Source organism: Sinocyclocheilus rhinocerous, unplaced genomic scaffold, assembly GCF_001515625.1.
Source record: "Sinocyclocheilus rhinocerous isolate Xijiao unplaced genomic scaffold, SAMN03320098_v1.1 scaffold1168, whole genome shotgun sequence".
Classification (NCBI taxonomy): Eukaryota; Metazoa; Chordata; class Actinopteri; order Cypriniformes; family Cyprinidae; genus Sinocyclocheilus; species Sinocyclocheilus rhinocerous.
The window spans coordinates 1,638,588-1,653,238 of record NW_015650373.1 but is presented as its reverse complement, the minus strand read 5'-3'; the positions used below and the strand labels follow the sequence as shown (position 1 = coordinate 1,653,238).

The 14,651-nt window shown below is 36.6% G+C and overlaps 1 protein-coding gene across 1 annotated transcript in view; it reads right to left on the bottom strand.

The window, feature by feature from the left end:
• Positions 1–318: 318 nt before the first annotated feature.
• Positions 319–14,651, bottom strand: part of LOC107711934 (potassium voltage-gated channel subfamily C member 4-like) — a 24,523-nt gene continuing 10,190 nt past the window's right edge. Inside the window, exons 2-5 of the mRNA XM_016517029.1 lie at positions 4,629–4,901; positions 3,508–4,177; positions 2,999–3,193; positions 319–605 (exon numbers count right to left, since the gene is read on the bottom strand). Coding sequence (XP_016372515.1) covers positions 538–605; positions 2,999–3,193; positions 3,508–4,177; positions 4,629–4,901 — 1,206 coding nt within the window. The 3' untranslated portion in view covers positions 319–537. The remainder of the gene's footprint in view (positions 606–2,998; positions 3,194–3,507; positions 4,178–4,628; positions 4,902–14,651) is intronic.

Below are 14,651 nucleotides of genomic sequence, written 5' to 3'. Positions count from 1 at the left end.
ATCTCAGATGCCTGTCTGTGTGACGTCACACAGACAGGCATCTGAGATTGGCTCGATTTGAGAAAGGGGTAAAGATTTTAGTAGATTAACAAAAAAACACTGGGTGGATTTTTATCATTTTAGGGTGGTTGTGTACACACACTGCCAACACACATTTCAGTTCAAACAACTTGTAAAAGTGCACGCAGCATTATATGACCCCTTTAAGTAATTTAACTTTTAGGATTAAACTAGCATTTAAATGGCTTCAAAATTTTCCTATTTTGATTTAATGAGGACTTCAGTGAGGTCATTACTTCAAGATTTTATGTCCTAAATATAAAAGTACATTAACGTTACATTTTGACCAAAAGTACTTATGCTCTATCATGCAAATACATGCCTGGCAGCTTGAAAATGGACCGATGTACATGATGATTTGACTAGAAACATTCCATATTCTTGACTGAGAAAGACGATGCATGATTGATGAGAAGATGAAAGACTGGTAAGCATCCCAGACGAGTGACCCACTTGTCTCATCAGGACAAACCCCCCTCAGGTCAGGGTAGTGACTTCTGCTTGAGTGTAGTTTGCTGGGGATGTGAGCGCATCTTTACAGCTCTCTGAAACAAAGACCCAGAGAGAGAAAAGAAGTTGAACCAAACTTAAGTAAAGTGCCAAACAACCAAACAAAAAGTAAACTGAAGAGCATTATATGTTTCACACAGCAAAAAAACAAACATACAAACAGAAGAATAGCCACGAGTTTCTGATATACGGATCATTCGTACATACAGTATTTATTTTTAACATCAGCGATGACATTTCCAAGGATGGAGCATCTTCACTATGTCTGGTGAGGGAATTATTGCCTGTAATGACTGATCGTTTTCTGACAGGACCACATCTGCTGTCGCTCAGCCACTCATTGATTCCCAGAGTGCATCACTCTCCACATCAGCGAGGAAAATTGCACGGCTTTTCACACAAACGAGAAATCAACCGTCACAGAATGTCTGAAGGGCTCAGATGACCTCTATTTGAATCTTCCAAGAATAGAGGGAAATCAAAACAAACATGCATGCAAACTGGTATAATTAAAATTCATATTTCCTATTATTACCCCATGAAATAAAATAAAAAATCATGCTACACCAACTCCTCATAGATGAGATCATAGGACTTTATTTAGTTATTCATTTATTCATTTATGGAAATATTAATTAATTTAGTTAGTGAACCCAAATGAACGCTCAGCCTCAAAACGCAGTAATGGGGAATCATAGCAAACATCTAAATAGCAAATTGTTGCAATCCCAAGTTTTTCCAGTGCAATGTTCTGTTACGGATTTCAGATGATGATTCCCACCTATAACCTGTCTTGCTTCAGCAACAGGTGCTAATAAGCTCATGTTTTACATTAGCACTGAGAAAAAGACTCCTCCTTCAAATGGAGACAGGGGCTTCTATGATGTAAAAGGTGGAATGTTTGCTTAAGCAGCTCGTGATCAAGCGATTATCTCCAGAAATAGACTGCCAGCAACCTGTCAGAGCTTTTGGGAATTTGGGGGCCGAGGTGCAAGTCATTCAGGCTGAGTCGAAGTCTGACTTGACAGCAACCAGTAATGAAGGAAGTTGGGTTTGCTGTATGCTTTGTCTGTTGTGATGCTCTCTTGTTTTGTGTGATGTTATCATCCTATTTCTCTCAGTTTTGAAATGTCAGCTATAGAGTGACATGCCTGACAAAAAATACATTTCTGTCATGACAACTCTCGGAGGGACTGGCATGGTAATGTACATGACTGTACAATAGATCTGCTAGTGCTACGCTGCTGCTGCTGCTGCTGCGGCAGAGCAAGTACCGAGGCTTGCTACTGCCAATTCATCCACAACATGCTGCTGTAAGCATGTAAGAAATACTGCTGCTGCACATATAACACATATGAATAACCCCCCTATAGCATACATGAATCACCCCGTAGCATATCTATACAGGTGGAGCTGGGGAAGGTGGAGGGTTTCTGAAGTGTGCTGCCAACTGCTACAGCAAACAAAAGCCAGGTATTTATTTATTGAGCAGTGAGCTCATTGGCTGCCGATACAGGAGAGAACCAATCAGCTGCCATGTGACAATGATGTCACCAGGTCAGATTGAGCTAGACCTATCAGACTGCGCCATCTAGAGTTTCATGCCAGAACTCTGTATTTATTTTGCTGTGCTACAGATTACTTTATTCTGATTTGTCAATCGAGCCATTTTGCAGTCAAATATTTTTTATAATGACTCTTATGTACAACTGTACAACTGAATGATTTCCTGTATAGCTTTGATAGTTTCATGTTCCTCATTGTACTCTACAGACTCTTGTTTTTCATATAATAAAATAATATTGACGTAAATCAATATTTCATATACATTTATTTGGGAAGAACCCAGATAATAAGCAGGATAAAGTACAGTAGGCTGGTCATTTTTTGCAAGTTAAAAAAGAAAAAAAAATATATATATATATATATATATATATATACTGTATATATACAGTGTTTCTTTTTAATTACCTAGACCTTTAAATTACCATTAAATTTAAACCATTAAATTACCTTTAATGAACTGAAATATTTTTTACAATTCTCATAATAACATATATCTCTAATGCTGTGTTTTGCACCATTACTTTAGCAAAGGTTGTCAATTGAATCAAAAATGTTTATAACTTTTTATAAAACTCATTATTATTGGTTCATTATAAATGGTATAAGGCAGTTATAATGCAGTTTAATTTGGACACTGAAAATGGGTTGGAGCACTTTTCTTTGAACTCTCAAACTACACCAAATGAATGTTTTTAACTTTAAAATGGGGAAGAGGAGGTGGCATAGGAAGCAACATATATATTTGGCAACAAAATGGATTTTAATATAAAAAATAAAATATATATTTTTAAATTCCAGAATTTATCAGTGACATTTACCCTAATAGACAGGACAAACTCTATAGCCACCAGTTCCTGTTTACCTGTGTGGATGGTGGGTTCAGCTCCACAAGAAAAGTCTCCAGAATTTAGCAGGAAGCAAGTTGCCTCTTTCATGGTCTTGTCTCTGTTGCGTGAGCATCGGAGCGTCCACCTCTCGCCCGAAGAGAGCGGTTGGGTCAGACTGCAGCTCTCCTCTTCAGAAAGAGTTACGTTAGCATCACCATTCTGCTTTGAATCTGATAACAAGACAAAAGTCAAAAACATGGATGTTAATATTTTAAATGGATGTTAAAATTAATATTTTAATTTGATTAATATATGATCCATAATAATATATTTAATGTAATTACTGTAATGTCCCCAAAGTTTATTCCCAGTATAATGCTCTCTTAAGGATTTCATGCTTACGTTTTGCTAGTATTTTAGGAGAAAATAAAATTAAAATGGGCCATATATCCCAAGTGTCTTTAGCCTCATTGTATCAAACAATTGAATTCATCCCATTGTTGTCTCAGAATACACTATTGTCACTGAAATCCTGATGCTCTACCTGAGCGGTTGCTTCCAAGGTTCTCCTTAGCGGCGAGTGGGCGCATGTCGCTCTGTGTGCTGTTCCTTGGTGAGTTGCTTTCAGACTTCCCAAATGAGGCAGAGTTCATCACCATGTGTGGGTTTGGGTTGTGCTTCTTCTTCTTCTTGGGCAGCTTCTGCTTGGCCATTGCCAGTGAGTAGTACATCCCAAAATTGTTAACGATAATGGGCACTGGCATGGCGATGGTAAGCACACCTGCTAATGCGCATAACGCACCGACCATCATGCCCAGCCATGTCTTAGGGTACATGTCTCCATAACCTACTGTTGTCATGGTGATCACCGCCCACCAGAAGCCGATGGGAATGCTCTTGAAATGCGTGTGGTTGCAGCCACTAGGGTCTTGGGGATCTGCGCTAATACGTTCGGCGTAGTAGATCATGGTGGCGAAGATGAGCACCCCGAGCGCAAGAAAGATGATGAGCAGACAGAACTCATTCACACTCGCCCGCAAGGTGTGGCCAAGAACCCTGAGACCCACAAAGTGTCGAGTGAGCTTAAAGATCCGTAGGATGCGCACAAAACGGACCACGCGCAGAAAGCCCAGGACGTCCTTGGCAGCTTCGGATTTGACGCCACTCAAACTCATCTCCAGATAGTAGGGCAGGATGGCAACAAAGTCAATGATGTTTAGTTGGTTCTTGATGAAGAGAAGCTTGTTCTATTATTCTTATGCAAAAACACCTTTTATAACAAGTAATTTTAATTTTCAAATTTCATTTTTTCTCTACACAAAACTCTATCACACCGCCCGACCTTATCTGTTGTCCTATTAGTCTACTTCCTTGTTTACATACTGTTATCTCAAAATTTACAACAAATGGAGGCCATTTCTTTTTCCTTCGTTAACAGCAAACAATTAAATTAGTTCTAATTATCTAACAATGATGCCATGCAGAGTTCCGTGGAAACTGTCAGCTGTCATCTGAAAACAGCAGCCGCCTAGATAAATATGTGCACTAATTGGCAAATCTTTTAAACAGAATCATTAATAATATTGTTTTCTTTAAGTAACTGAAAGAGAAAGGATGTATGTGAAGATGTAGATAGTAGGGCAGGATGGCAACAAAGTCAATGATGTTTAGTTGGTTCTTGATGAAGAGAAGCTTGTTCGGGCAACATATGATGCGGACCAGGAACTCGAAGGTAAACCACACCACACAGATTCCCTCCACCAACGTGAGAACTGGTTTGGGCTCCATCTCCATCTTCGGGATGGCGGGGGTTATGGTGGTGTTGCTTTCAGTATTTGTAGATGTGATATTACGAAGTTCATTGAAGACCTCATGAGTCTCCAGGCAGAAGTTAGTGATGGACACCAGGATGAAAAACAGGGAGACAAAAGCAATTACCTGAAAGATAAGACCAGAAATTAAACACATCTCAATAAACAGTCACAAATCCCTTAATGGGGTCATGAACTGCATTTTTTTATTATTTCATAATGTTTCCTGAGGTGCACTTATAATGTTAGTATGATTTTACCTCAAAAAATAGCATAATTTAGAAATAAAGGGACATTTTGTACCCTGATTTTAGCCCTCTGATTTGAACACTCTGTTGGAAGGGGCGTGTCTGCTTGAGACTTCAATGTAAATGCCCACTGCTATGATTGGGTAACATCTTTGCATATAAAATAAGTATTAAATAAGTATGTGGAGCTCTCTCGAAAACATTTACTACATGTTTACTATTACAGCTGTTGAGATTAACTAATCATGAAAAGTGTTGATTATAGCATTATATTTAAATCAACTCCTGTCACATGAAAGGTTGTAGCGATGAGCACTGTAGCCGATGACAGACTGCTGAGCGCATGTATGCAGTGATCTCGTCATCGCAACTTGAATTTTGCACTCTCGCGAATGCTTTCATCATAACTAACTGTGCAAACATGATGTAAATAAGAGAATTCATAGTGCAGTGTAGACTGCGTCATTGATTGTAAACTCACGCTATGTGATTGATAGCTCCAGCGATTATAAAGGGGGAGTTCTTCGATCTTAACTTTGATATGATTTAATCACAATTTAAATAACAGTTTATTTTCACGCTACTAAAAGACACAATGTGTAGTTGACCATTTAGTCACTGGCTTGATTTACTGACACAAAGAACATGACTGTACATGAATCATTATACAGTATATCAGAAACCGCTGATCACAGATTAAGCATTACAATGAACACGGTTACTTACAGTACATGTTGTAGTATTACTGTCGGATCCGTAACTTACAGTAAAAGTCAGTTTGCAAAGCCTGACTGATTTATCAAAGAATCCATTCTTCCATCCTTCTGAAGGTAATGTTATTTTTAGTCCAGTGATCCTGTATTGCTCTTCTGTCCTTCTCATTTTGCTAATGTGTCAGTGGGCGGGGTCAGAAATGTGATGGTGTAGAAGTAGGCGTTGATCTGATTCTGCAGAAGCAGACTTTTGTCACACTATGACGTCATAATGTGACAAAATCTGAAACGAGTCGTTTTCTGAGCTTGGTTTTTTTATTCATAGTTTTAACCCACATTTAGCTTTAACCAACTGTAAAAACCCAACAAAGTAACTCATTTCATTTTGAGGAAACTGACTGCCTTAAAGCAATTATGTTTAAAAATATTCATGAGTACAGTACATATATTTAATTTGAGTTAGCAAAAACTGTATATTTCTTAATAGTAACTAAACTCTATTCAGACAAAACTCTATTTAGCTTCACATTGTATAGCTAAAACTTAAGTGAATTAAATAAAACCATTAAACTATGCTAAGGTAACTATAAGAGAATATCACTGCTCTGACATTTGCAGTTATTGCTTTTCAAATAAAACAACATGCAGCATATGTAATCATATCATTACTGGCCCATACTCAACCTAATCACAGGCTCTCCTCGGCATAATGGCAACCCCCAAACCTCCAACAAAACAGAAACCCCTTTAAATCCCAACATAACAGAACAATAAACACTAACAGATCACCCCCTATATTATTCTTATGCAAAAACACCTTTTATAACAAGTAATTTTAATTTTCAAATTTCTTTTTTTCTCTTTCAAAAACTCTATCACACCGCCCGACCTTATCTGTTGTCCTATTAGTCTACTTCCTTGTTTACATACTGTTGGTGTGGGGGGGGGGGGGGGGGGTGGGTAACCATGACAACCATGTCACACCAGCACAGCACAGTTGGAGACTTGTTGAGGGAGATACAAATGATAGTGCATGATAGTGCTCCCAGAGCGATGTAATCAATTTTATTTATATTTACACACATCCTCACAGGAGTAGTAAACTGTAAATGAAGACTGTGACAGAATCACTTTTAACCGTTTTAACAATTCATTGATCTACAGTATTACTGCAGGCTGCCAATTCAAGATTTAGCGGGCTTAATGAACCATCACAGAGCTTTAAGAGCAGGAGCAGAACCCTGTACATTTGTGGAGGACAGGTGTGTTTGTGCAAAGGACAGCAGTGGTCCCATGACTATGGACCTCTCAGATCCCATATAGAGCACTTCTTGTTGTTGTCGGGATCAAAACGAGCAAATTTCCTTTACTCTATGTAATATAGCATGTCTGTGCATATCCTCTTCCCCTGTAAGAGAACAGTAGGATTTTGCAAAGACAACACTACTTACAGCAACCCAGGCTCACTAGTTAAACATGGTTACTAGGGCTGGGTAAAAATATATAGATTTCTCGATTTTAATCGATTCTCATTTTTATTAAATGATATAGATTCATAAATCCCAAGAATTGATTAGTCTACCGCCTCCCATCCAATAAGTCACAATAAGCTTTGTGATTTGTTACTTTTGAATATGAAACAAAGTCTCAGATTTCAAATTCTGTCCATTTTATTACAATAATCAAATATGTAATGTCGTTTTGGATCTGTTTAATGTGTGGTGACATCGCTGTAGCTCCTCAGTTCAAGAGAAGCGGCAGCAAGAAGCGCACGTGAACTGATCATCTCCTCTGCTTTAATGGCAGTTACAGCACGAAATAAACGTGAATGAACATCTAAAGTTATGTTAAAAGAAAGAGTACAACTTACCGAAATCTGTATCCTGTCCTGTATCCACCATTTAAATGTTTATCTTTCAAAAAATGAATTGGAGTAGAAATAGGCTATAATTATGTAATTTAAAGTTAAAGTTAGTATTATAACTTTAAAATTACAAAAAATGTATTTAGTATATTTTAAGTGTTTGTATACAAATCAGCAAATTTCAACCTTCCATATTATTGACTCTCAGGTATATTTTACAGCATTAGTTGAGATTTTGTTTTCCTTTAGAAAATTTGCCATGTCCTGTACCTGATATATATATCCAAAATAATCGATATTGAATCGAATCGAAATCGGAATCGAATCGCAAGCTTGTGAAGGATAATCGAATCGAATTGTGAAATTTGTGTCAAAACCAAGCCCTAATGGTTACGAGGGTAAATGTGACATTTTGCAAAATGATATTTCACTGCTTCTTGTGCATTTCATGACACTTTCAAAGTCAAATGTCTGGTGAGTGGCGCTAAAAGGTAAATGCTCTTTCGTGTTTTTGAAAGGTACAACCTATACTAAATCCGACCCTAAACCTAACTGCAGTGTTACAAGCACTCACATTGGCTGATGCAACCATGCCATTTTAGCTTGCGTCTGTAAGTCTTTGAGCTCATTTATCATGACTATGGCAAAAGTGTTGCGTTATAACACAGTATTGTGCAAGGCATGAAAATAAGTCTATTAATCGATTATCTGCCTCTGCAATCATAATTTGTGTGAAAAGTACAACAAGGTTGTGACGGTGAGGAAATTTTCGACGTGTGACAACACGGAGTTCGTTGGGGTTTTCCCTCTTTTCCTCCGCTTTTAAATAGCTTGTAAATGCCCATGCGCATTTTACTTTCACTTTCGAATTAGAGTCAATTGCTTGAATGGACAACAACAAAACGGTACAATGACAAACTCGCTTACTTAAACATAGAACTTTTGTTAAATTACACAGTTTAAATAAAGTAAAATATTAAAGTTTAAATCAAGTAAAATATTGCCAAACAGCTAGGCGCTTTTGCATTTTGTTTCTGCCATCGTCTTCTCTGTCTCACTTCTAACACCGGTAACACCGTCAACATCGACTATCGCAGCAAGCCTAGTGAAAAGGAATAAATGTTGTTGATGTTTTACTGCCACTAATGGTCATTTTAGCTGGAAACTACACTGGATTGTACTATACACAGTAAGTAGTTTTTTTGAGTTTTGCAAAAATGTAGGTACAATAGAAACATTATTCAAATTTTCAATGAGCCTAGATTGACTTACACAATGCACTTGTGCAAATAAATAGAGAACCCAGTATGACCTTAAATAAAAGATAGCAATGGGAACTGTGAACTGTTTCAGCAGCCCTTTCATTTCACCCTTGATTAAAGTGATGTATTGAGTACTTTAATCAGCTTCAATCAATAGCAAAGTGGTCACAACAAGGAAAGAGCTCTCTGATTCAAATCAGCAACAATTTCACTCCTATTCAGAAACATCAATCTTTTTTTCAGCAGCTGAAATGCAAATGTGGTAATTATATGAGAACACATATGTGGGCAGAGTGAGCGAGGGTGTCTGTGTTAAAAGGAAATAATAACAAGCCTGAACCAAATCCTTTTTACTTTTAACATCACTTAGGATTTACTGATGTTGAGCCTAAAGATGGGTTACATAATTCATAATTACATAATTTACATAAAGGCAGAGTGAGCGAGGGTGTCTGTGTTAAAAGGAAATAATAACAAGCCTGAACCAAATCCTTTTTACTTTTAACATCACTTAGGATTTACTGATGTTGAGCCTAAAGATGGGTTCTGTGTCCAATTTGTATTACTTTTGAAGCTAAAATTGACATTTTATATTTTTGGGGGTTACATAATTTCAGTTATACAATTAGAGTCAACAATATTTTAATTATAGACAGAAAAGTTAAGGTTTAGATTGTTTCCAAAATTAGGTGTAGACTTTTAGGAATATTCCACCACAAAATCAATGGATCTGCAGCATTCTCTGATTTAAGGCCCATTCACAACAAAACTGGTGGTGACTGTATAAATGTAACTATAAATATAACTCTACACGTTTACACTGTTTATTAAAAAATAATTCTGAAATGCTGTTCATCTGTGTCGTTATTGTTATAGATGTACACCACTACTGTATTCCCACTGAATTCTAACAACTATTGAAACTCTATAGTTATCGTCCTTGGTGTGAACAGGCCTTTACATTAGCACCTTCACTCATACTGGCTCATTATTGTGTTGTTCCGTAGGAAGGGACTCTTAGCTAAATATATTTGTGTTCTAATGAGGAAATGGGGAAATAATTGAGTCGAGCTGCTCTCTCACCCCAGAGAGTGCTATTGTTACAACATTAACAAAACCTTTCAAAGTGCTGAATACAAACAGTTTAAGTGGAGTTGTAAATTGCTGGACAGATGGGTCATTATGCACGTTTATCCAGCACTATATCACGACTGAACACACATTATAAAGACATCCTATTGCAACAGTTAATTGAGACTAATTCATTAAACAAAGGCTGTTCTCATGTATTCAGTGCAACATGTTTTGTACGTTGAAAGTATTTTCCAACAAATTATGTATATAAAGCAGGAATATGAAAATATGAGCTGAGATCTTGTATTTATGCAGTAACAGTGGTAAGTGAAGACTGGTTCTGTACCGGTTACTACACTGTGCTAAAAATGTAGTAACATGGATGCCATATGGCTGTTAGCTTAGTATTAAACATAAAAATAAACAATGATTGCAATGTGGGATCTTAGTTCATTTTGATGTGGAAATCACTATTTTTGTTGAGTGATTCACTGAAATCAATCTGGCAGCATTACTTGAGCACACTTGAGCTCTTTTTTATTTTTTTACTATAACAGCTACTGAAATCTTCAGGGTACATCATGCAAAATGGAATGGTGACAGCTGAAATGTTCATGCTTTTTAATGGCACACCCTTTCACAAACACATTTACACATCCAGATGTTTTTGATTTACGAGTATTCGTATATTGTTCAAAAGTTAGATTTTTTTTTTTAAATATTAAAGAATGTATTTTTTATGTAATTTATTCCTGTGATGGTAAAGCAGAATTTTTAGCAGTCATTACTCCAGTCTTCTGTGCCACATTATCCTTCAGAAATCATTCTAATATGCTGATTTGGTGCTTGAGAAACATTTCTTAATATAATCAATATTGAAAACAGTTGTATTTATACAGAAAATTCAAATAAAAGTCTTTGCTGCCAATTTTGTTCAATATTACTGAGCCTAAACTGTTGAACTTTTGAGTGTATGCGTGTATGTGAGAGAGAGAAAAATAGAAAAGAGGAGGGTTAAAGAGAGAGAACGTGTTGCTTTCGTCTGTGAGAATTCACTTAGATCGTCTCCCGTACCAGCTGTTCACTACAGCAGCCTTCAGCTCATTTAGCATTTAGTCACACCTCACAAAAACATTTACCCATAGTGCAGCTGTCACATTCCAGACCACCTGTATGAGCAAACCCTATTGTTTCACCATTAAGTTTCCATGGAAATAATTAGCCTCCCATAACTGTCAAACAAGAAAAAACATTGCCAACATAAAGCAGGAAGACTCAAAATATAGAATAAAGGATAAATATAAATCCCTGGCATTCAAGTCCTCAGGGGAGGTGTGCTAATGCTAGTTCCTGAACCACACAGAGAATAGCTGTAGTTTTGCCTAGGAATGGATAAATCATCACTTTCCATCGCTTGAACTTCAACATAAACATCTTTTACAAAAACATAACACTGATCATCATCAGTAGGGAATGGTGCTACTGTAGCAACACCAAGGTCAAGGGTTTGATTCTCAAAGAATGCATTAAGGAATACAATGTATACAGTACACTGAATACAATATGTTATTTTGGATAAAAGTGCATAAATGTAATTGTGTTGTTTGGTGAACATGGCCATAAATTTAACATATATTCTGCTAGTGATAACAATTTTATTAATATAATTTTTCACTTTGTCATAGATCTTATGTGTCATTCATACTACTACACATTCAAACTTACCAGGTCAACATAAGAAAGGTTTTTCAATGAATAAATATCTTTAAAAATACACTATTATACTTATCAGAGCTTCAATATGCCAAGTGAACCATGACATTAGCTTTGACTGACAAGAACGATATTCCCTCCTTCTTTTAAATTTTTCCTAAGCAGCATGCTGTAGGGAACGAAAGCAATCGCATACACCAGGGATAAATTAAGTCACTATTATTTTGTCTGACATATAACTCAAGAGTCCAGAGCCAGAAGCCCATGAGTTGTTGTGCCAAGCATTTCTCCAAAGAGACTCAATAGTCTGTCTTTTCTCGGTATGAACAACAGTGTTTGTGCATTTAATATATTTTACTCCACTGGCTTTTGTGTGTTTTCTCGCTCATTTCTGAGAGCAAGAACATTGGAAGAAAAAAGTCAAGGCAGTTTTTTAACAGCACAGTGTCTCACAGCAGTAACATGCAAGTGCAAAATGCACTTGGGTCAGGGTCAGATAAACCATGGCCCAGGAAAGAAAGTGGTGAATAACTTAAATTGTGAATCAAGGTGTTCTGCGCTTGGCCTCCATGACCTTGAGCTTGTATTTCTTCAGTGTATAAATGTCTGTCACTGTGCAAGGTAATTGTGAAAACAATTCGGAAACAAAAAGCAATCAGTGTTATTTCTGTCCCCTCTAGAGTCTACAAAGTTCTTTGTTATTTTTGTTTTACTACATGATAATATTTTCATTGAACAATGTTACTGAATAAATTAAAATATAAATCCTCAAAAAAACAACATGAAATCAATGTAACCTCATTTATTTTCTAAATACACAACTATTCAAAAGTCTGGGGTCGGTATGAAGTGTTTCCGATATAAGTCTCTTATGCAGTAAAAATACAGTAAAAACATTATGCAAAATAGTATTACAATTTAAAATAACTTTTTTTATTTTTACGTTTAATTCATTTCTGTTATGTGAAATATGCTGATTTGTAAACATTTCATTTCATTCATTTTTTTCAGTATTCTCTGATGAATAGAACAAGCATAATTGTTTCAGGTAGAGATCAAATAATACCAAGTACAGTCCATGTAAACAGTATACACATATGTCTTTTGGGATGTGTTTTGGTTTGTATCTTCACAAAACATTAGTAAACCATAGTGAATCACATATATTTGCTAAAGCTATAGGACATCCGTGATCCGATCGTGTCGTGATAATAATGATGATGCAGCGGTTTTTTCAGCGTCATTTGAAAATGAATTGAATTTGGAAATTCTGTCAATAGAAACTGAATCTCAGGCATGGTGGCTAGGTTTAGTGGGCAGGGACGATGAGTAAAAACCAATTCGAAACTGTTTTACTGCTGGAGTGCGCTTGGATTGGATTGATCGCTCAGATCAAGCTCTTGCAGTTATCATTCGCCATAGAAAAGAAGCACACAACTGGAAGACCAGTGCTCATCCACCAGGATCTTATTACTTCTCACTTATGTTTACACATGCAAGTAGTTCTTATGTTCATGTATTTGAGCGATTATTGTCATGTACGCAATACCTTTTTTCTGTCTCATTTGATTGGGTGGACCAGCCATCAATGTGAGTGCCACCCTGGCCCAAAGCCTTGCCACTGTTGTCAGTGCACATTATTACAAAGAACAAATAAGGTTTGCATTCATAATGTTTCATCAAAATGTAATAACTTGCTCCACTAATAAAATTATTTTCCTTTTTCAACTTATGTCACCAACCCTGTTCACATTCAATGTCCTGTTTCGCTCGGAAACATAACTCATTAAATAAAATGGGTTGCAAACCTTTAGCCAACGTTAAATTTTGAAGTTACTCGAAATGATTGTTTTCATATTTATTCTCCATTGTTATAAATAATAAATTATTTTTTGTGGTCAAGTTGATATCTTATGTGTTTTTCTCAAACACAATCAGCCCAACATTACAAAACACCACTGCAGTGAACGTGTCATGGCAGCAAGCTGTGAGTATAGGTCTGTGAGCGAGTTTAGCCTATGAAGGATAACTACATTTTGGTTTATCTAAACGGCAAATGGTTTACCCCACTTCTAAACAGACAAAGCCAACCTGTTCATACTCTGTTGCACAGAACTACAAAAGTGCTAGAAACATAAGTCCACTATTTAGACATTGTCATTTTGTTCATATAAGGCTCAGACTGTGGACCACTGCACACCGCATTCCTGGACCAACTTGTGCAGGTATAAATTTGGTGCGAGACTTATTAGAAAGATACATACAGCAATGAATATGCGCTCGAGTCTTCTGTTTAAACGTTCATAGCGTCTGTTCATATTTACGACCTCTCTTATGACTTGATTTTTTTTTTTTCGAACACAGTTTACATGATTTCGAGATTACATAATTACAATAAACAGGGTGTTCTTTAAATCCAGCACCTTGCCAAAAACGGCAGTAACTTTTCAGTGTGTAAGCCACTGTTTAAAACCCATCCCACCTGTAAAGTTTCCATTTGCTTTATATCTATCTAATGTTTCTAATACTTATTCTAATACTCTCTGCATCCATACGCCAACGGGTGAATAGGTGATTGTACTGTACCTGTCATATATTAATAATTTTTAATGAAAAAATTGTGAATCTGGCAGGCTGCAGGCAGTCAGAAACTAACGTAAAGAATCCGATGGATTAGATTCCTTAAATACAGTACTTGCATCTCCTTCTTTGTTAATTGCATTATAGAAAATAAATCATAAAATAAATTAAATGCTGAATAATTCTCTGGTTTTTAGACAATTGAGGATGAGGAAATCAACAGATTATACATTATTCGTACTAAACTGTTTCATATCTTGAAAATCATTAACAATACAATTTGCAATAATAAATCCTTTTAGGCCATAACACCCACCCAAAAAGCCCACTACGCCAACCACGGTCAAGGCAAAGAAACTACACCTTTTCACTCTCAGTGTGTGTGTGTGTGTGAGAGAGAGAGAGAGAGAGGGAGAGAGGGAG